The sequence below is a fragment of the Osmia lignaria genome, chromosome 16 (genome assembly GCF_051020975.1).
Source record: "Osmia lignaria lignaria isolate PbOS001 chromosome 16, iyOsmLign1, whole genome shotgun sequence".
NCBI lineage: Eukaryota > Metazoa > Arthropoda > Insecta > Hymenoptera > Megachilidae > Osmia > Osmia lignaria.
In genome coordinates this window covers 4,446,104-4,467,481 of record NC_135047.1, presented here as the reverse complement: position 1 = coordinate 4,467,481, position 21,378 = coordinate 4,446,104, and the positions used below count along the sequence as shown (strand labels likewise).

Below are 21,378 nucleotides of genomic sequence, written 5' to 3'. Positions count from 1 at the left end.
CCCTGATACTTTATCGATTAATAGTTGAACATCTATCAGTTTCAAACTGATTTCAGATCAATACGATCAATAATTTAATTTGAGAAAACTAAAGAAAATATTTTACATAGAAATTTTTAATGAGTTTCGAACGAAATGTGTTGAAATTTCATTTCTATTCAGCCTTCTACGATTACTTTATCAAAACTTATCTACGTACGCCTGACAGCAGTTCCTTTGGTTCATTCAATTTAAAACAACCCTTCACGAGAGTTTCTCAAACAACAATGTTTTATCAACTGACGCGTCTACCAAATTATAACGAGCGAATTTACACGAACAATGAACTCCAGATCCTCATGAATTTCCCAGCGAGTCAGAATCCGGGTTGAAAACACGGTAGAATTTTATCGTAGTTGTCGCCAATGCAACCCCTCGGAGGAAACAAAGAGGGTGCAAGTGTAATGTTCGAAAAATAGGAATTGCGATACGAGCGAAACTTTTGCCATATTCGGAATGCATTTTTATATTTCAGAATTTTGATTACTGTACGGTAACTGGGGATTTTAGAATTGATTTGTTTCGATTCTACAGGGGACGATCCTCATAAAAACAGAATTCATTTTATTTTTAAATTTTTAGATCAACTATGGTTTGTATTTTTTAAAATTCATAAAAATTTACTTTCTTTTTTCTTTTCCAGGTGTGAAAGCACTAATTCAACGCTTATACGGTAAAGGTATTGCGAGTCACGAGGCGAGAGGTACAGAAAAAAAGCACCTGTTAAATTAGAGCGTCGGTGGTCCACCGGTCGAAGGATATCCCATCCATTATGCGAGCGTCGCGACGGCACTCGTCCCTGCCGCAGTTAATTCTGCCGCTTAACGAGCCGAAATTTGTCCGCGCGATGCGTCGCGCGATTAAACGCGGCGAGCGAAATAGAAAAGTGGGTAGAATGGACAGTTGACGGGGTGAAACAGGGAAAATAGCAGGGCGTAGAAATGAAGGGAGCAACGAGCGTGGAAAAGAGAGGGGAGAAAAAGAGAGCGAAGAGAAAAAGGAATAATGGAAAGTCCAAGACGTGAAAATTTGTAGATTGAATTAGAATGGGGTGGAAAATTTAGATGAATGATAATTTCTCAAATTGAATAAATGTAAAATAGAAGGAAAAGAAAATGGAGATACCAGGGTAGACTGAAATGTTTTATCTCTTCCACGTTATCTTAACAAGAAAATGAGAAATTGGGTTTTCAACTGAAAAATATAAAAATAATGAAAAGCAGTTAAAAATAAAAGGTAAAGTTACATTTTTCCTACTTTGTTTTTAGATGAAAGTAAATGAATTTCTGTATCAGAAGCAAAGTTTATATATTACTGCAAAGTAGGAAGTATACAAAGTGAAATAAAGTAAAGTGAAGTAAAGGTAATCCATCAACTATGGAGAAAATGAAAATGGCAATGTTAGAAAACATGTTTAGATATTATATCATCGATAATTTAGTAAATTCATCTTGCAATTTTATCGTTTCTTACATTATTTCAGTTCTACTTTCATCTCATTCATTAATTTCGTAGTTCGATGTTTTATATTATTTGAATTTCATTTTAGTTCAGCAGGAAATTTATCATCTTTCTTATACTATAATTTCAAAGCTGATTTATGATTCTCTTTCTTATATGAATGACCATTTCGCTTAATAATATACATCACTATTTATTGCTATGAATTCGTGAATGTTCGTTGTGATTTGTGATTAATAAAAGCCCCATGTGAACAAATAACTCGTACCTAACAGAACAGAATAAAACAATTTTCATTTACAACATGCCAAACGGTTGAAATACGATGGGCAGAACAAAATCATGAAGAGTAAACATAAAAAAGGCATGAAAGCTGGACACGAGCAGCCGTTCACTGACAATTTCCGACATTTTTTAATATCGCGCCTACGTTCATCGAACCAGAAGCAAATTAACAGGATGATATGGAAAACGCGTTAAAGGCAATAAAAAAAAAAAAATTATTTGCCTCCGGTATAAATCCGGTCAGCGCGATCTTCTCGGTATATCGGTTATTAATTAATTCCAGCTCGTAATTTCAGGTCACAAACCCGTTGTTTCCCGTGGACGAGAAGAAATTTGCGATCGGTTTGCTATTTCGCTTCTCGTATTTTTTTCCTTTTTTACCAATTCCATCGATAGCTGTTTCCAATTCGAGAAACACCCAGTTCGTCCACGTGCATGCATTTATCTTTCTGTACATGTGGGTGTTTGTGTTCAGGAATACATTGTTTGCCGACAAACTTTTAATAGTAAGCCATTTCAGTATACGATTGAACTCCTAATGAATTAATCGTATATTCTACTTTTACGAAGGGAAATAGATACGATGTTCTTTTTCAGTTTTCTTAAAAGCTATGGAATTTTTAGTTTTATCTATAGAGACGTTTTATTGTATATTTTTTATTGAATCTACTATGTAGAATCACTCTATGATATCCCACCTTGTATACGTCCACAGCACTCAAAGAGTGAAACAAACAAACATTGAAAAATCAATTTCCCTCTTCCCATAGTTCTCTCCAATTTCATTTTGTACGCTGATATTTTTCAAATCGTACAATTCCTACCTCCATTTCGTAGTGTCGCTCAACTGAAGTATCATTGCGGCAAATAGTGGCAAACAAAAGAACAATAAAATTGAATCGGTCATTCCGACGAAGGACCGTTTCCAAACTTTTTGGAAATTCACTGTTTGCTGTATTCTATCATTTTGAAGATCAAACTATCTATGTCACAAATGGATCACTATAAATTTATCGTTCGAATAATATTGGGAAACGTTTCAAGCTTAGGTAGAATAACATATTTACTTAAATACTATAAACGATCGAGTTATTATTCTAAATTTAAATATTTATCGAGTGAATTAAATTCGCAACGTCAGTCACTAGTAACCCCCGTAATAGTTAATGTAAACATTCCCCTAAACTAGAGTCCAGCAGTGTTTGCCATGGGGGAGTATTCAACTTGCCCGTATTCGCGATCATTCGCATAAATGTTGTTCGAAATCGGAAGTTAGTTTAGCTACAGATAGTCGGTGGAAGGTCCAGAGTCAACGATCGGCGCAAATTTCAATAGACAATCAAAGCGACGTCGTTTCGGTAACGATACCATGCTGGAACTGTGGAATTTCCATGCGTGATTCGCGAAACAACCACCAGCCACGGGAAAGAATTCGATTACCGTGTAAACAAATTTTTTTTTACCCGGCCATAATGGAGCGTAACGCGCTGAATTTTCAGCATCGAAACATCCACGTGATTTTTCCATTCAGGTGGAAGCGCGAGCGAGACGTCCAACGAAGTTCAGAGCATTTGAATTTTAAATGAACCTCGAATGAACTGGCAAGTCTTTTTTTTTCCAGCCAGAAATGCTGGAAATTTGTATTGAAAATTTCCACCAACAATTCTTCAAAATTGAAACAGAATAAAGATAATGTTATCGAATGTTAGACATAAAATTTATTTTTCGAAAAATGGAAAATACCATAAAAGAAATATTTTTCTTCGTCCATTACTAGAAGAAAAAATCGTAAGGCGAACCAATTTATTAAGCGCGATAATGTAATTGCAGAGCTTATTCTTGTCCAATCAAGAACAACCAATTAAGTCAAGATTTTATCCTGCATTCATAGTATGTACAAATGCTAAAGAAAGTTTCCTTTTAAAGAAGGTTGGATAGCCCTGGTCTGCAAGACTTGGGTAAAAACTTCTGTTAATGCAAAGAATTCTTAAGTTCCAGCCCCGACTGTTGGGTCGAGATAATCGTGCCAACCTGCTTCCTGTTACTGCACAATATTGTCTGATTCAAGGATAATTAGAGCCCGGATTGTTATTCTGAAGTAATCCAATGTTTTCTGTTTACTTTAATAACAGCTGAACATTAAATGCAAGACTTGCTTCATAAATTATTTATACAATTAAAAATTCATTCTGAGTGCCTAATAGTAAGGCACTTAATTCAATTTTGTGAATTTAAATTTTCATTGTGCCATTAGTATAACAGGATTATCATTAAAAATGTAAGTTTCTTTTATCGTCCTTTAATTATCCTATTATTTGAAACAATTTGGAGCGCCGTTCTCCACAACAGTTAAGCTGTTAAATAAATGATTTTTATAATAGATCGTTAATTATGTTTTGTCAAAATCGAAAGCATCCAGGCGACAGGTTGACACGAAAATCGATACAGTCGTTAAATTGCAATCGAGAATCAACGAAAATTTCCAGCGATGCCAACAGCAGGGGTGTTATTAAAGGAAAAGACGACAGCAGGAAGCGAAACGAGTTCCGGCATCGTCTCTGTACCCTTTTCATAGGGCGCACCGAATGCGAGACCGGAGATTAAACCAAGAAACGGAAATATACCGCTTCCTGTTCCACCTACAAAATATTTGCTTTCATGATAAAAGCGTCCACCAAACGATCAGCTTCGAAGATATGAAAATTGCTGGTGAAGTAAATGATCAAAAGCAATAAAACAATTAATCACTCATTTGTTTTCTGAAAATTAATGCATTCGGCTAATGGCACCCACATACGATGCAACAGCAATTTTCCCAGCGTTTATCCTGAATAAAAGTGGTTGCTAATCGATTCTTATCGTAAATGAAACGGTGATAATTGTTGAACACAACGCAGTTACCCTTCAACTTCGATCCCCCTCTCGATAAAGCGACACAGCCCAGCCTCTGATAAAGCCCGTAGCCATGAAATTACCAAAACGTTCCTAGCAGACAATTTGAGCCGCATTACGTCGCCGTACAATTTCGTTATCGTTGCCGGAGTAGTTCCCGAGCAAAGGCACAAAGCGTGGAGAGAGTACAAAGTAAAATAAACTGTAGGACGTTTCACGATTCCCTGCCTAACGTTCGCGGAGCCAGGATCGAGATCAAAGATCAACGAAAGAGGGGAAAATAATGTCTGCTTTTTGCAGATGTCATGCTAATTTTATATCCAGTCACGGTCGCGAATTTGAATCATGAAATTAATGCAACTCGAATTTACCTAACATTATTTCCACTAAAGAGTTGCGATACAATTTCATTTACCCAAGGTAAGAGAGAATTTATTTCTACACCTAATGCCTTAATAACCATCCGTGTTTTTTATGTTACCGAGAGGAAATAAATGTCAGGCTCGTTTGTAGAAATGCGAAAGTGACTATATATGGGATCAGGACCCGCATACCCAATAAGAGGAATCATGAAAGTAGGGATGACAGGGGGTTGACATTGGCGTAATGGATAAGGTAGGAGGCTAGAAGCTGGAGACTCGGGTTTGATTCCCAGATCCCTATTTTCCACAGATTCTTACACTGGTAGTTCGATCGTATCTATGTAGTAGTGTGTTGTACGTGTGCGAATGTGTGCGATCTTTTGTTAAGTACAGAGTGATCGAGGGATTTTTTGAAAGTAACGAGATATTCCGAATAGTATTCGTGGAATGGAGATGAGATTTTCAGAAATTTAAATTGGGTATGCACGAAGGCTAGCCTTAATCTCGACATGGATCACTTTACAACCCCACAAAGTTTCCTTGAAATTAGTAAGGATTCGCGGTGTACCAAGTACGCATTGTCTGTGTCCAGACAGAGACATGTGGGAACGGTACACTTGTATTGTTTGCGGTCTATATCGAACAATGTCTTGCGGAGCACCCAACACAACAATACGAGAACCACCTTCGTTTCCTAGACCAAGCTGGAACGGAATCAACCCGTTACACATTTGCATCACCGAAATGTGTCTCACGATTTCAATGAATTCCACCCAATCCCCTAATACCCTGTCCTCGTAGCTTTCCTGTTTCCATTCAACTAGAACGGAGTCAACGATCCTGGCCTCTTTGACTGCACCATCTGCTACCCGAGGAAAAATCAAAGATCGCGGGTCGAGCGTGCACCTGGTGCTTCGCATCTTCGACGTTCCAGCATCGTGAAAGTTCCCACTTGCATTCCCCCGTTCCCTATTCTCTCGCGTCGCGACGCTCTTTTTACCGCGACGAAAATAATCCGTTCGACGAAACACGCGTTTCTCGGCCACAGCCACTCGGTCTCTCGCGTTCGAGGACGGATCCGTCAGCGAAGAATGCACCCTTTGCTCGCCCCGTCATCGTCGGGACTTGCAACGTGCATTCTGACGTGTACATGGCCACGTGTTCGCACTTCTGGGATCCATTGTAGCCGATATTTTCGAGGTTTCCCGCCGCTTTTAGACTCCTACTCCTGTCTGCTTGCCCTCCATCATTCCTGTTTTATCACGTGCAAAGAGGATCAATTTCCAAGTGCTTTATCAGACGTGGATCTGATTTTAGTACTTGGAAATTTTTATGATTACGCTGTAAATTGCATACCTTTTTGAGATATTCTGTAAATCCGCGTTTGCTTTCATCTAGCGCTACTTTATTGCCCGCAGAATGATCGAACTTGAAAGGAAGATTCGAGATATACGAAGACACGGTGCATAAGCATCGATAAGCGAGAAAAAGAGGGCTATTTCTGTTTCATTGCATGCCAACAGCAGGACACTTTACCCTCGATTCACGAGCTGCGAGAATCGACTTGTACACGTGCATCTAAAAACAATGCAGACTATCGAGGAGTTTCTAAACTGCCCTTCACTTCTTTTGGATTCTTATTTTAACGCATTGTTCAAGAGCTTCGTTCGACAGGAGAAGGAGCTTTTCTGCGAGCCTCGTTTCATTTACAAAATTTACCAAATAAATTGAAATGTTAAATCTAATGGGATTTCCGAACGCGTGTTACATACTGAATCATTAATTTGAAAAATAAATAATGGAAGATATTTATCACTGTACTGTGTTAATAATAAATATGAAATAAATACTTATGGTTAGAGACGGCTTGAATTTATTCTACCATCCTGGCCTCAGTAGGAGATTTTTCCATGGGAAGTTCGATAACTTACCTGAAACAAAAAGAAAATACTTAGGTTAGTTATAAATAATAATTACAGTAAATTCATTTTATTGTTAAAATTTATCCCGCTTTATCACGATTTTCTCTCGACAGTGTTTACCATAAAGAGAAAGATGCATCACGGAGGAAATGTATTTTCATGGCGCCCACGTTTTCCGCTCGGTTATTCGCGTCGTTGCCGGCAACAAACTAAATTTTTCCTCGGTTGGTCGCGACCTAGGCTTTCGTGGAATCGCCACGGAATTCTGACGATTCGTGCGATTCTTCTTGCTCGCGTGACGACTCGCTAGAACGGAAGAAAGAAGCCGAGTAATTTATCGAAGCAGCTTCTCGAGGAAGTTCGAACTTACAGCAACCCGAACATCCGTCGCAATTAGAAAACCTTAATGATCCGCCTTGTTAAAATCGCGCTTATTCTTCACGCGCGAAATAACATCACGAAAATAGATTTTTCTGCCCGGGGAGATTGATCGTCTTCCGTGAGGGTAATTTATGGATTTTTCGAGCTATCTTTGGCGAAGAAAAACAAAAGGGGTGGCAATTTTTTAAGTATGCTAAAATCTTAGATGATAATTTTTATTAGATATTATACGTTCTTGTCCACCTTTTCTCCACTTACGCAAAATTAATCCGGTTACACATTTAATAATTCAGTAACAACTGGACCACAAAAATGTCACGGTTTCACAGTTATATTCTTGTTGGAGTCTACTTTGCAGCCCTCTTATTTGAACATAATTTGAAAAGCAAACAGCGGAACGTTAATAATTCGAGCCGTTAAAATTCCACGTTCACGTCTTCTGCTATTTACAGACCGCAAGGAACTTTAATAAGTGTCCTTCTTTCTGGTTCAATGATTTCGATCTCTTTTCATATCCAACTGTTTAAATTAACGCACGAGTTGCCATAGGGGTCACTGGTGACTCTAAAATATAATTTAATCGAATAATTAATAAGAGAAGAACCGGTGAAACTAATGAAATTAATATTATTTAGTCTATACGCCGTTCTCAGAATAGTAATCCTGTGAATTTCAACAGTGTTCGTATAAAGTTAGCAAAATACCTGCCTGTTTTTAATTTCGATCGAGCCACGTCTGTAGAAATACGAAACTCCTTAATACCGTACAGATTAAACCCTGTGAGCCACCGCTTGCTTGATAAATAACGTACACCCGCGCAAATATGCGCGACGGAACATACGTTAACGACATTAAAAAGTTACGGGAGCCGGACGTTCGTTGTAACTCGTTTTCCCGCACACTAAACTGACATAAGTGGATTATTGTTTCCAGAGAAGTTCGAAGCGTGCTTTGTGTCGCGACCGAGAGAAACTCGTTTTGTTCTCTCCTCTACTAACAATTACTATTTTCCCTTGTTATGAAAAAACGTTCATCAGCCAAGAGAGCTTTTGTATTATTTTACCCGTCTCCGTGTTCAATTCACCCTTTGAATAACGTGTTTCAATCATGTGTGCGTTTGATATATATATTGTGTACTTTATGAATTTTTTTTTACAGCTTTATTTACCTGCTGATATTTGATTGCAGTGAAGGGTGAAATGAACCGACAAATGGAATCGAAGAGGAAAATGATGGAAAATTTTTTTTAGAAATAATTTCAGAAACTCTTGTATTTTTTTTATAGAAACTGTTCTTTAGAAAGCACAAAAGCAGAACCGGAATTATATTTGCACAGTCTGCATGCGTCTTATTCTCGCGTTCGCTTTTATTGAAGCTATTGAAAACGACACGCTTTTCACGACACAACGACCTATGGTTCCCACAATTTATTTCACCGATATCACCAAGTTGACGGCTGTTTTCTCCTTTTCAGACAGCAACTTCGAAGCTTGAGAAACTGTACTACCATGCCCTGAATGTTGGTGTAACGTTTTACCGGAGAACTATTTTATGGGCGAAACGTTACGTGGCAGCTTTACGAGCTTCGAATCATGTGGACTATCCACAATGTTAGAGGAAACCTTCCCTCAACCCCTTCTTTCTTTTCGCCTTTTTACATACTATGGCGTGGAAAAAGTATTCGAACGCGTTGCTGTTCGGTCGAAAAGGTTTCTGGATTTTAAATAGAAAAATAACTTACGAAATGGCTTTGAAAGAATTATAGAAATTATATACATTTGTAAAGAAGAAAGTATTTAAAAATTTCATTCGCTTTCAATAGGAATACATCTTTGCTAGATGTCCAGCTTCGAAGGAGAATCGAAAAATAAGGGTGGAAAGATCGATGGAATGAAAGTACAACCAGAAGCTATGGATAAGTAAGATTAATACGGTCTCCCTGAAAGTTTTTCGGTACTAACACGAGGATATTCGACACTTCTACTGGATTCTCTAAAAATCTCGAATCTGCTGTCTTCCGCAACCTTCTTCTTTCTTTCTCCCTTTTCGTGGAAGATATTTTCTCTGACCAACTTCGACTCGATAAACTCTACTCCACCTTGGGAACCAGGGTGGATCCTGAAATACCTCGTATTGCTGGCATAAAATACCTGACATGTGCCTTAACAAAATCAATAAAAAAAATGGAATAAAATCGTAAAGTAGCATAAGTTAGAGGCGGTGGTCGGGTTAAAAGCAACCCTGTCTGTTGCAGCTCGCAATCGAAAATTCTTTAACGCGGTGACACACGTCCTCGATGGAAAGCGTTTCTACGGTATTGCTTTCAAGCACAGCTGTGCTGTTTTCTCCGCTACGCTGCTGCTTTTTTTGCCGCACAGGAAGACAGTCCTGACTTCGACTCTCGTTTCTAACCCCATTGTACCAGTTTCGGGCCGTGTCACTTGGACAACCGACTTTTTCCTTCGAGCCCGACCGCTGAAATTCCAATTGTTTCCCTGCCAACGTCTTCGTGACTCGATGCTCTCCATTTTCCGTTGCTAAAGGAAACAAGCATTGAGAAACGACGAATTATGCTACGGCCTTGTTCTCCTCTCATTTACCTGAGTGTACCCTTTGTCCCCTGTATTATAGTTCTGGGTAATTCCACATTTTCCTCTCTGCTTTCTTCTCGTTCCTCATTCTCGACATGCGAGGGGTTTCTTATTTTCCAACATTTTCTATTTTATTTTTCTACTCCGATATAGAAAGGGTTGATGATAGAATTAACAGAAGGGTTTTAGATGGCTCTAAGCTAAAAATAAATTATAGAGCGAATCGAATTGCCAGTCAAAGAAATTAATGACGTTTATTCTTGACATCTGGTGCTTTGAAATTGGTTCCATTTAGGTCACAGATGACACGATGACGGTGAAGATAATCAACTTTTTTATTAGTTCCTTAGATCCTTTCAATAATTGTTATATTTCAAGGGGATATATAAATGTATCATAGAACGATATTTCCATCTACCAGACGAAAGTTTGGCATCGGCTGAGATCTGCTCCAGACAAGTTTGAAGGGAAGGAAATTCAACGGGGTTATTAACGCTTGACACAGTTCTAAAGTTTCTGTTGCTGCGTAACGGGCAGCAGGGCAAAACTGCTGAAAAGTAGCTAAGAAGCAATTTCGAAACTGGACACTGACAATCGCCCAAAGAGAACATTACAGTTTTCCTTCTCGCCTGGATAACGATATTATACCAGATTATGAGTGTAATGTTATATCATCGCCGTGGTTATTGCACACTTTCTGGCTGGTAAAATTGAAATTTACAGTTTTCGCCTTTCTAAGGATATACAGGATATTGGGTACACTTACAGGTAACGACATTGTGATCGTAAATTCTTGTACTAAAATATTTATCAGAAACACTCTTAAATAAATCCTGACCAATAACATTTGTTATATATTGCAATAAATAATGAAATCAGTGCATCGTAGCGCTGTTGTTGAACTGTAAACAAGACGAAAGACAATTCCCGTTCCTAATTACTTTAAACGGTAATAAAATTACATCTTTCAGAGCGGCAGGAAGTTCGTAATTCTTGACTTTATTGCTTCTTCGTGAATCTTTAAGGAAAATCTAATTTCATGGAAGGAATCGTAAAAGGAACCATTTCCAACTTGTACCACCGTCTTCCTGTGTTTTCGCGGTAACAATATCGTCCAAGTTTAAAAGTGTGTCGAACACTGATGGTGCTAAACTTCCGTACACTTCGAACTACTCTTAAACTAGCGACAACCTCTTTTTCAAGTTTAAAAGAGAAATATAACATCAATAGATTCACGTCCTATAAGCAGTGCACTGAACTTTATCAAGATAATGATGTACAGTGCTGAAATACCTGTGTACCTATCATAGGTTACTGATCCGATGGTGGTATCGTCGCAGAATTTCGATCAGGTATCATTTCGGGTGGTTAATCAGGTAAGGGTATTATTGGGATTAACCATCAGCTAATGGCTGTTTTAATTGACCAGCTGATCAATTAAATTGGGAGGAAGGTATTTCAGATGGAGTTAATCTCTTCAATTAATTCGGAACAATTCCCATTATGTGTAAATAAATTAATTTTTAAATGAAATCTTGAATTCTATTGTCATGGAAACAATGAACGTGTGACATTAGAATTTAAATAGATAATGAAAAGAAAAGGAATACATAGATAGGTATATACTTTCGTAGAGTACCATAAAGAGATCGTTTCCATTGACCATGAAAGCCTTGAAAGACTGTTAATCGTTCTTTTAGCAAGAGGTTCTAGAATCGAGACGAATCGTCGCATTTATAATTTCTTGACGTCTTTCTTAAAGCGTATCCGTGCCAGTTTCCGACTGAAATAGCCTCCTCTCGATCATCCTCTCGAGGCAAGGGCACAAAGGAAACAAGACGAGCAGGCGGGAATCAAACGAGAGGCAGGTAATTAAGCGGATTTAGGCGCTCTTAGACACGAGAACCCAGCACCTACCGGCTTCTCCCTTTTACTCGCCAGTTAAACCGCCACTCGTCGATTAATTACGGAAGATTACGTCTTGTGATGAGCCCGTTCCACTGCTCTCGATCCTCATCGAGCACCTTTTCTTTTTCTTACCAGCCAAGAAGCTGTTTACCTTCGAGGATAATCAATTCCTCGGACCATCTAAAGAAGACGACAAGTCGCTTCATTCATACGGTCCAATGATTCTTTCCGTTCAACGGATTTCACGTTTTCCCCTCTGATCAATTGCTTATCACTTGACTTGTTCATAAATGAAATATTACTGAATGCTAATAGAAATTCCAAGTGACCGCATTATTTATGTTTGCTTGTCGACCTTCATTACCAACGATGCGTATTAATCGAACAAATTTGCCTGCTCGCAAATAAATTTCGTGAAATTGTCTCCGCTACGATATCTGGCAAACAATGTTCGAACGGCAAATACCGAAATGTAAATTTAAAATTGTTTCGTGATAGATTCAAAACGTGGAATTACGATCTCGGTGGTGATTCGATGCAACAGAAAGCACGTTTGTCGAAGTTCCGTCGGCTCAAAAGAATCGTTTCTAGACGAGATTTTCTTCATCGATTTTCCGTTTGTACGTCAAATTCGATGGAAATAGAAATTGAGTGACGCCACCGGCTTCGAACAGAGATTGACTTGCAGCCACGTGGAATTCCATTTTTGCATGAAATTTCGATGAAATCAGCGTGAAGGTATATTCCTGCTGTAGCTGACTCGTGAAATGAGATTTCTCGTGGAAAAATCGATACGTGAAAAATGATATTGTATTAACAAATGATGATTATCATTTGTCAATATAATAGATTCATTTTTTAATTATTTCACGTTTCGATGTTGACGTGATAACGAACACGGTCAACGATAGCCAAAATGTCTGTTCATCGATGCATTTCTGTATCTGTTACAATTCCAACCACCATTCAGCAAAACATCCATAAACGCGGTGACAGCAATTGATCAGAGGTAACGGAGTGCAGACCGGTAGCAACTGCCTTTATCAGCTAATTTGATCAAATTCAGCGGAATGGGAAACCGAGCGTAGAAATTTCCTTGGCGTCTGTGACCAAAATGCAATAGAAACGACATTTGCATGACAAGGCGCGATTCAAAGTGACGACCACGAATTATTTACGGTGTCAGTGTCAGCAGCCTAGAGTGCTGTTTCACCTTCGACCATCGATGCATCCAATCATCATCGATGCTACCGATATAGTTTCGAAAACTTATGATCAACTAATGAAATTTCCAACAGTTTCACTGTACCAATCATCATATTAATTCTAATATTATTTCAATTTACTTGATTAAAATCTATCGATAAAGGTGTACCACGAAAAGTGGAACACCGTTTCGCTAAAAATAGCTTGAAAATACAGTGATCTATCTCGAGCCTTCAATTTCACACTTTTTCCCCCCAGAGAATGCGAAGGATTTGAGAATCCGTTTAATTATTAAGCATCAATCACTCATCCATCCTCCATCGGGCTGAAACCTTAAAATTTCGACTTTTTCTCCAGGCACCTTCAGTATTTCATACCCACTCTAGCAACCCTCTCCTGTTCTTACGCGTCCATTTGTCTCCATTAGCCGGCATCCATCTCTGCCACCTATTCTCTTCGAACCCGGTCGTGTCTGTTCATCGTCATGAAAACCGATCAAAGTTATTAGATTCTCCGACTAAGTAATTCGTGGTGGCTCGGCTTTCCGGAAATGAAGTCTCGAACCATGGACCTTGAGCTACTCGTACGCGTGAAAGAACGATTGAACAGAGGTACCTCGAATGGCGAGGACAAAAAGCATTCATCCAACCCTGCATTGGTTTTCAACGAACCAGAAATCGAACACGATGGAGGCGAGCTTGTATTTATCGGGTATCACCGATCGATCTCCGTGACGTTTTTATCAAAAGTAGACCTCGATTTTCCGTTTTTTTCATTTGTTGTTTTGTACTCTTTAATCCTTGAAAGATGAACCATTCAGAAATTTGAGAATTTAAATTCAAATTAGGATTTTACTATTTTAATTTTCTAAAAATTATTCCTTTAGATTTTAATTTAGGCGATAGAAGGAATAATAAAAACGACAATTTTCCTACTTTTGATTGTTGCAACGAAAAAAGCAATCACAGATTTAATGTACCGTGCGGTGAATTCTGGACGAACGCGTCAACGTGGTTCATCAAGATATCAAAAATTATCAAACCGAAGATCTGCAATTTTTTAGACGATTGCTGATTGGAAATAGGGAATCGGTTGTAAAACTGGAATCCAACGTTTCCCATCTGATTGTTAATCATTTTTGCCGAGGATACGAATCAAACGAGAATCCCTTTTCCCCTGTATACCGATTGTATTCCGTTTCCCTGGATTCTCATTCCGACATTCTGAACGTTCGAAAGATCAGGGAAGATATGTGTTCAACGTTTCGAAGTTATCGAACAAAGGTAATAGTGGATTTATGTGGTTGATTTAATGAAATTTGTGCTTTTGCTCGATCGAACCGCCTCTAGGCAGGATTTCAACGAAGATTCGAACAATATTTCTGTGTTTTCACCCCACGCCCATCTGGAAGCTCTCATTTAAATCGAATCAAACGGAGAATCCACTGAAGCTATCTGATATCCTAACAGATCTTCCTGACAAGAATTCTGAATATTTTACAATAGAATTTATTGCAAATAGTTAGCATTAAGTGCTAAGTAATTGTAAAAAATGTGTTTCTATTTGTTAATTGTATAATCGATAGAATAAAATATATGAGTTCAATATATTGTAACACATCAGTGGAACAAACTCGATATGCAAAGTAAATATCGATTGGACAAAGCACACCTATACCTATTAATATTTCATAGAATGCAACGATAAATTCACAAGTCCTTTGCTCTCGTGTTTGTTTTTAATAAATATTGATTTATTCTTGAATCATAATCAATTTTTGCTTTGACACCCTTTCGTTTCCCATTCATGTATGGTAATAATTAAATGAAACTTTATAGATGAACAAGTAGACACTTTAACCTATTTACATTTTAAGGAGAAGAATCGTTTTATTGAACATGTTTGCCCGATGCACGCGAACAAATATGACGATATTTCTGTTAACGTTTCCGCATAATAATTCTCGAAATAACTGACGGTGTAAAAGCGTACAAAAAGCAAGCACTTCTCGTGCTGCCAGCGATAAATCATTCTTTATAGCTGCACTTTTGCAAGAATATTTCTTGTAGAAACATCCGCGCGTCTGCACATAAACTTTTAACATGGCCAGCCCTCGCTCGGGATAAAATGAAAAGGTTTGTTTTACAACACGTCATGCTTGGCAGGAAAAAATATAAACAATCTTCGTTTATAAGTTTTTCTTCATAAGATGAGTTTTAGTGAAATATTGTTAAAGATACAAACGTTTAATTTTTCACTTTACCGATGTAATTAGAAAATTTATGTTATAAATGAAATATCAATCAAATATAGAATATTTCCTCTTTTTCAATGTGACGTTAATTCAATTAACTCTGTGAAACGTGGTAATTATTTTGAAATTCCATTCCAAATTTTCTAGAAATTGAAATACGCTGATAGTTGGAATACCAGCAACAAATTGTACGACTCCGATGTGAAAATCAATAGTACAGAAAGAATAAAAAGGGATGATTTACCCAGATGATCCTGTTCCCCCTGAATCTGGATGGGTTCGACGATCAGCAGACACCAGATGGACACCAGACACACCGATGAGAGCAATTTTCCCAATATTCCCATTTTTCTTCTTCCAAGTTTCCGTTCTGAACCGATGAAAACGTGTTGTTTCGCAGACGCATGCACACACACATTCACATATGCGTACACGAAAACGTCAAATCAGCCAAAGAAACACTGGCTTTCCTTTTGACGGTGCCTTCTCCATTCTTTTCTTCCCTTTTTTCTTTTCAAAATGTCGCTTTATTCCTTCAGGGGATTGCCTAATGTTTCATTCATTTCCCTTCTTCCTTTTGAAAATGCACGATCGAAGTCGGTGAAAAATACACAAGAGGAAAAATAGACTAAAGAAAATTAAATTCTGTGATAATCAAAGTCTGTTTCGATAGCGTGACAAATTTACCTATCACCAGCGGAGGATTTCAAATATATCAAAAATGTTTAACAACCCTTTAAAAACATTTTTCAATTCTACATCACGGTACGGATAACTTGTCGTTATTTATATTTCAATTGAAATTTAATGGATGAATCAATATTGAACGAAACGCGAGCGTGTTGCTGCATATTTAGATGTTCGTTAAAAAAAAAAAAAAAAGACACTAAAAGTAATAGCTTCGTCGAACAAATATTGGGAGATGGGAATAATTTAGCGTAGAAAATACCTCAACATTTAGTTTTTTTCTCTTGGTCGTATTTTCATTTGATACTAACCGAAACACGAGATTAATGAAAGAACCTGGTTGCGCATTACAAACGAGTTATTTAGAGCTGAAAAATGCACTCTCCTCTACGCACATTTTTCGAAACATGATCAGAACAAACGAAAAAGAATCATATATGGATAAACGAAGAATGATGTGTACGTATTAAAATTTTCTAGTTTTATGATGGCTATACAGCTCCTGCCAGGTAATTATGTAAGCTTCATCTATCTCCATTTCTGATTTTTTATAAATTTTTCAAAGAGCCAACGAATATCAAAATTAGTTGACAACGTGAAAATAATAATACTGTAAATGATGATGCACATGCTTGTGTCCCATTAAAAATAGAATATTTCATTTCCAATGTGTCCTGTTTAAGTCACAGTTAATTTCGATCGACCTAAAAATCTGAAAGCTCCAAAATCAACCCTCGATTTTACTGCACGTCCAAAGTACAATAAAGCAAAATGTCAATGACACTGACTAAAGCAATTACAAACACGTTGGTAAGTGATGCCCAGTCACCATTGATTTCGACGTCAACGAACGTTTCGCCTGGACGATTATGTTTCACGAAAATTCTGCGTGTCCGTTTTCATCGAGCAAGTGCCACGAATAGCTGGGATTCCGAACGAAATAATAGGAACGTCGATACAGGGAATACACTTCAGTAGGTAGGATTGAAGTTTCCGTTGAAATGTTCAGGGATCCTGTCAGCGAAATGAACCGTTTCTGGATAACATTTGCGACGTTCCAATTACATTCGTTTTATCCTTCAATTCTGTCAAACATATCCCAATGTAAACTTATCTCTTACTGACGCGAGTAATAATATAAGTTATCATTTTGAATATTTCTTGACAGGTATAGATCCTTTTTATCGATGGAATTGGAATATTAATAGCAACCATTTATTGGTAGTATAACTTTAATTAATTTGGAGCTCAATTATTGACATCGAATTGCTTTTAATGAAATACGTTAATTATTTCGAGATCGTACACTTATACCATCTGCTGATGATAAATAAATTATTTGATTTCTGAATAATGGAATCCCAATTAAGTGCTCCGCTAATGAAATTGAGATAATTAAAAGTGCAATCCTCCAGTTGAATTTTATTTCACGAATGTCAGAAAGGAATGGTAGAGAAACTTGAATAATGAGAAATTTTGTATGGGAAAATTTCTTTTTCAATTGCAAAACAGTGCCACGATACGTCGAGACATTAATTTATAATGAAACTTTGCAGTTTACGCGAATCGAGCTCGTAGAAAAGCAGCGACCTGCTCTTTAGAGCAGGAAGGGACGAGACAAAAGAATGGGATTTCTTGTTATTCGAGAGAACGTTTTTAAAGAAGTAATTCACCGCTTGAAACTCCTTCTCCCTTGAGGCATTAATATGACATATTCGCGGAGACGTGGATCTTCTAAATGAGATTAAAAGTTATCGGAATTTTAGTGGGTGTAGTACATTAAGCATATTAAATGGCGACCCAACGAGTATTCCTGTCAAATACACATGTACTGTTAATAAACATTTCCAATCTGATGGCAAGTGTTAAATTTCGAGTTAACAGTTTCCTTTCTAACGAATCTAACACGAGCAAAATTCTAGACGAAAGAGAATCGCTTCAATCAAAGTGTCACCTTCGAGCTAGGCAAATTAATTGCATATATTTTAAAGTGCTTCAATTTTCTTGCTTGAAAGGGAACATTGCGCCAATCTCATCGAACGACAGAGACGCTTTAGATCGTCGTTTCACTCGTGAAAAGCTTAACAGAGGGTGCATCGACGTCTCCCTCGATTTATGGACCTCTTTCGATTCTCTGGCCAATTCGGTTATAGGATCAGACGAACGGAGCACGTGAATGGAGAAGAAGAAGGGAGGAGGATCACAGAGGACGTTTCATTTTGCGAATCGAAGAGGTCTTCATATCCCTGAAATAATAAAGATTTCTCTACCAAAGTCCGACCCTCGTAATCGTATAAATATTTACGCAACTCACTGGGACAGTGGCTCGATCGCCGATAAGGGAAACAACCCTCCTCTCTTTGTGAACTTTGACCTAATACTCGACGAGTGCCACGATATGAGGGTAAAAGTCAAACGAAATAAATGACAGCTTACATGGCTGATACGTGGAAATTGCACAGGAAATATATGATGTGCGTTTAATGATAAAACGTGTTATCAAAATAAATATTTAATTGATCGAGTGCCATGGGTGCCATTGGTGTGTAAAAGTAAAGAACATTTTGAACATCAGATTTATGTTGGAAACATTAATTGCCTTTGAAACTGAAATAATTCTATTAATATATAAATAAATAGTTGTTATGGGAAATGGAAACGGTTTCAGTGGTTCAATATTGCTCGACACTCTAAGTGAATGAAAATTGGATATTTGCTAATGGACAACATCATAGTATAAACTGATTGCTGTATTATTTCTATCAACGAATAATCAATTATATTGTATCAATACTATTACTGAAATATTTATGGATTCATTTTTATCAAATATTAAACCTTAAATTGATACACCAAAAATACTAAAATGCCAAATTATTAAATTTAGGAAAATATGTTGTGTTCGAGTTGCACGAAAACCGGGTAAAAGCATTTAACATTCTTCACGTTCATTAATATTCAAGCAAATAAAAAATGAACGAGTGTAAAACAAACGTAAAATAACATCTATCCGTTTATGTTCAAGCAGCCATTCTTATTACAATTGCATTCATGTGGAAAAATGCAATCAGTTCCGTTTCTTTCTTTCGTTCTTTGTTAATCGCCTGCTTTAAACGCACACTTTATTCTGTCTTAAATATTGATTACACAGTACTTTTGCTAAGAGAATATCATTGAAACAGACTAAAAGGAAAGAAGAATTTATTCGTGATGAAAAGAGCACGAATGGTTTTAATATTTCTGTAAAAATAATAATAATGACACAAGTATAGCGAGTGGAATCGCCTCGTTTCTGATCGAATTTCTTATTCACCTCAGCGATGGGGTTCCATTATGTAGGCAAGTGCAATTTTTATCGCGTACCATAAGAAAGTGAAACCTGTCGTTCGTTCCATCGAGAGACGACGGAGGATTGACGTGACCCATTTTCAAATTCTCTCCGCTTGCAAATTCAAAGTTAATCGAGTGAAACGGATTCCGGAAAGGGTTAAATTGATGCGTTACAAGGGTAAATTTCGATCTTCAACGTAGTACGTGTCGACGACAGAGAAGCTGTCACTATCAGGTCACTCGAAAATCTGATATGATGCAAAGTTATCATATTAATCTTATTTTATTATCTCAAAAATGTTTCATTACCAAAGACTAAAAATAAGAGACAATTTTTTTTATAAAAAATCCCCTTAAGGGGTGAAATCATCTCTTAGAGTTTATCTCAGCTAAAACCAAGCTTGTTAGTGCTAATTATTATAAAAACTATATAAACTGGTTTTGTGGTTGTTGGGTCAGTGAGTAAAAGTTGAAATTAAACTCGACCATTAGAGAAATTTTTTACTGCAGAAATTTTAATCGCATTAGTCAACGTGTACCACGTAATTGGTGTTATCCTAAATTAGACGAAGTTTAATGAGATACAGAGGCGATCATAGCGAAAGGGTTACTGTTTTAGTTAGAGAGAAAAAAAAAATGAAACTATCTTCCTCGAAGGATCTGATGGTCCAACAAATCGGTACCGCGGGTTCAAACTTCTCAAAGCTCTTCATCCGTTCGTGAAAAATACGAGATCTCTCATCCCGTGTGAATAAATACGATCGTTCGCAGTGAAACTTCGACGAACTGTAACAGATGGCTTCGTGACTCGGGCGTCAAGTTCGGAGGAAGTTGGTGGAAGGGTGCGCTTCTGGAGCAGAAAGAATTTAAGAGCACCCAAGGGACAGGCCACTTGAGGATGCCTTGGTTTCGACATACCGACCGAGATCTCTTTCAAACGACTTCAAACAACGGCTAGTAAGTAATCCCTCGCTTTGTCCGTGACTTTACGAAACGCTTCGTTTCACGGACAAATGCGTCGCTCGCGAATTGCCCTGCGACAAAGAAATTCAAAAAGCATCAAACGCGAATTTCTTTGCCAAAGAACGTTAACAATTGAATGAAAATTGTAGAAGAGTTCGGGGAAGATAAGCTAATTGAATTATTAAATAGTAGATCGAGCTTTCTATTGTGTAGGTTGGACATACTGGACGCCGCAGTAGAAATATCAACGATTGATGCGGCATACGAGTGGACGGATCACTAGTAGAACTATCAAGCACTGTTCGGACATTTCATATTGAAATTGGTTCAAAGAATCTTGAAGAATACAATACATTTTGACGTTCAATGTTGATCTCCATCAAATTGAATGAAAATTATATTCAAGAAGCTTTAAGCATTCGGTAAAAATCTTCTATGAAACTCTAAAAGATTTTAATTTTAATAAAGAATAAAGTCTTCAGATATCGTAAAAGAGGATTGGTGAAACTTGCTCAAACGTTTGAAATTTTGAAAAATCAACCACTGAAATTGCCATCCATCTAAAATTAGAATCATCCACAAAGAAAACTATAAAGAGAAAGTAACGAAAGAGTAATCCAGTCTGAAGCTACAGTCGTGTTAATTATAGAATTTTTTCAAAGAAATGAAGGAAGCAGGAAAAGGTACTCTCCTCTTTGTTAAAAAAAAGGGTTCTCGTATATGACAGATGCAGCCAGAACGATCCTGTCGAAAGTCTGGAGAGTGGATTAAATTTCAGAAACTAATCCCCACTCGTCTGCGGCGCTCGTCAAACGCCAACGGAATATCAATGGCGGACGTGTCGTGTAGCAATCCAAGGAATTAAAGAATCTCCAGTATTCAATGGGTGCGTAGTGAAAAATGGGACCCCTCTTTTTTTCAGGTCGCCTCGGGATTATGGCAATTTCAACGTCAGAGGACGTCATCAAGTTCCCTTTTTCGTACAAGTCCTTTTCAAAATGCTTCAACGCGAGACCAAGTACAAGCGCAAATCAGTCGGAGTGTATTGGGTGCAAGGCACCCTTGCTTTGCACCCTTGCCTTGTCACCCCTGTTGCA

The 21,378-nt window shown here is 37.6% G+C and overlaps 1 protein-coding gene across 14 annotated transcripts in view; it reads right to left on the bottom strand.

The window, feature by feature from the left end:
* LOC117600737 (uncharacterized) overlaps positions 1–21,378 on the bottom strand; it is a 225,489-nt gene that overhangs the window by 78,872 nt on the left and 125,239 nt on the right. For 6 of the 14 annotated variants that reach the window (XM_034316545.2, XM_034316542.2, XM_034316558.2 and 3 more), the window contains exon 2: positions 15,546–15,929. The exons of 5 other annotated variants lie outside the window; for them this stretch is intronic. In XM_034316545.2, the coding sequence (XP_034172436.1) occupies positions 15,546–15,648 (103 nt within the window). In that variant the 5' untranslated portion in view covers positions 15,649–15,929. Of the gene's footprint in view, positions 1–6,889; positions 6,971–15,545; positions 16,019–21,378 lie in introns of those variants that run through there. 3 more of the 14 variants (XM_076692859.1, XM_034316550.2, XM_034316543.2) reach the window with 2 other exon arrangements.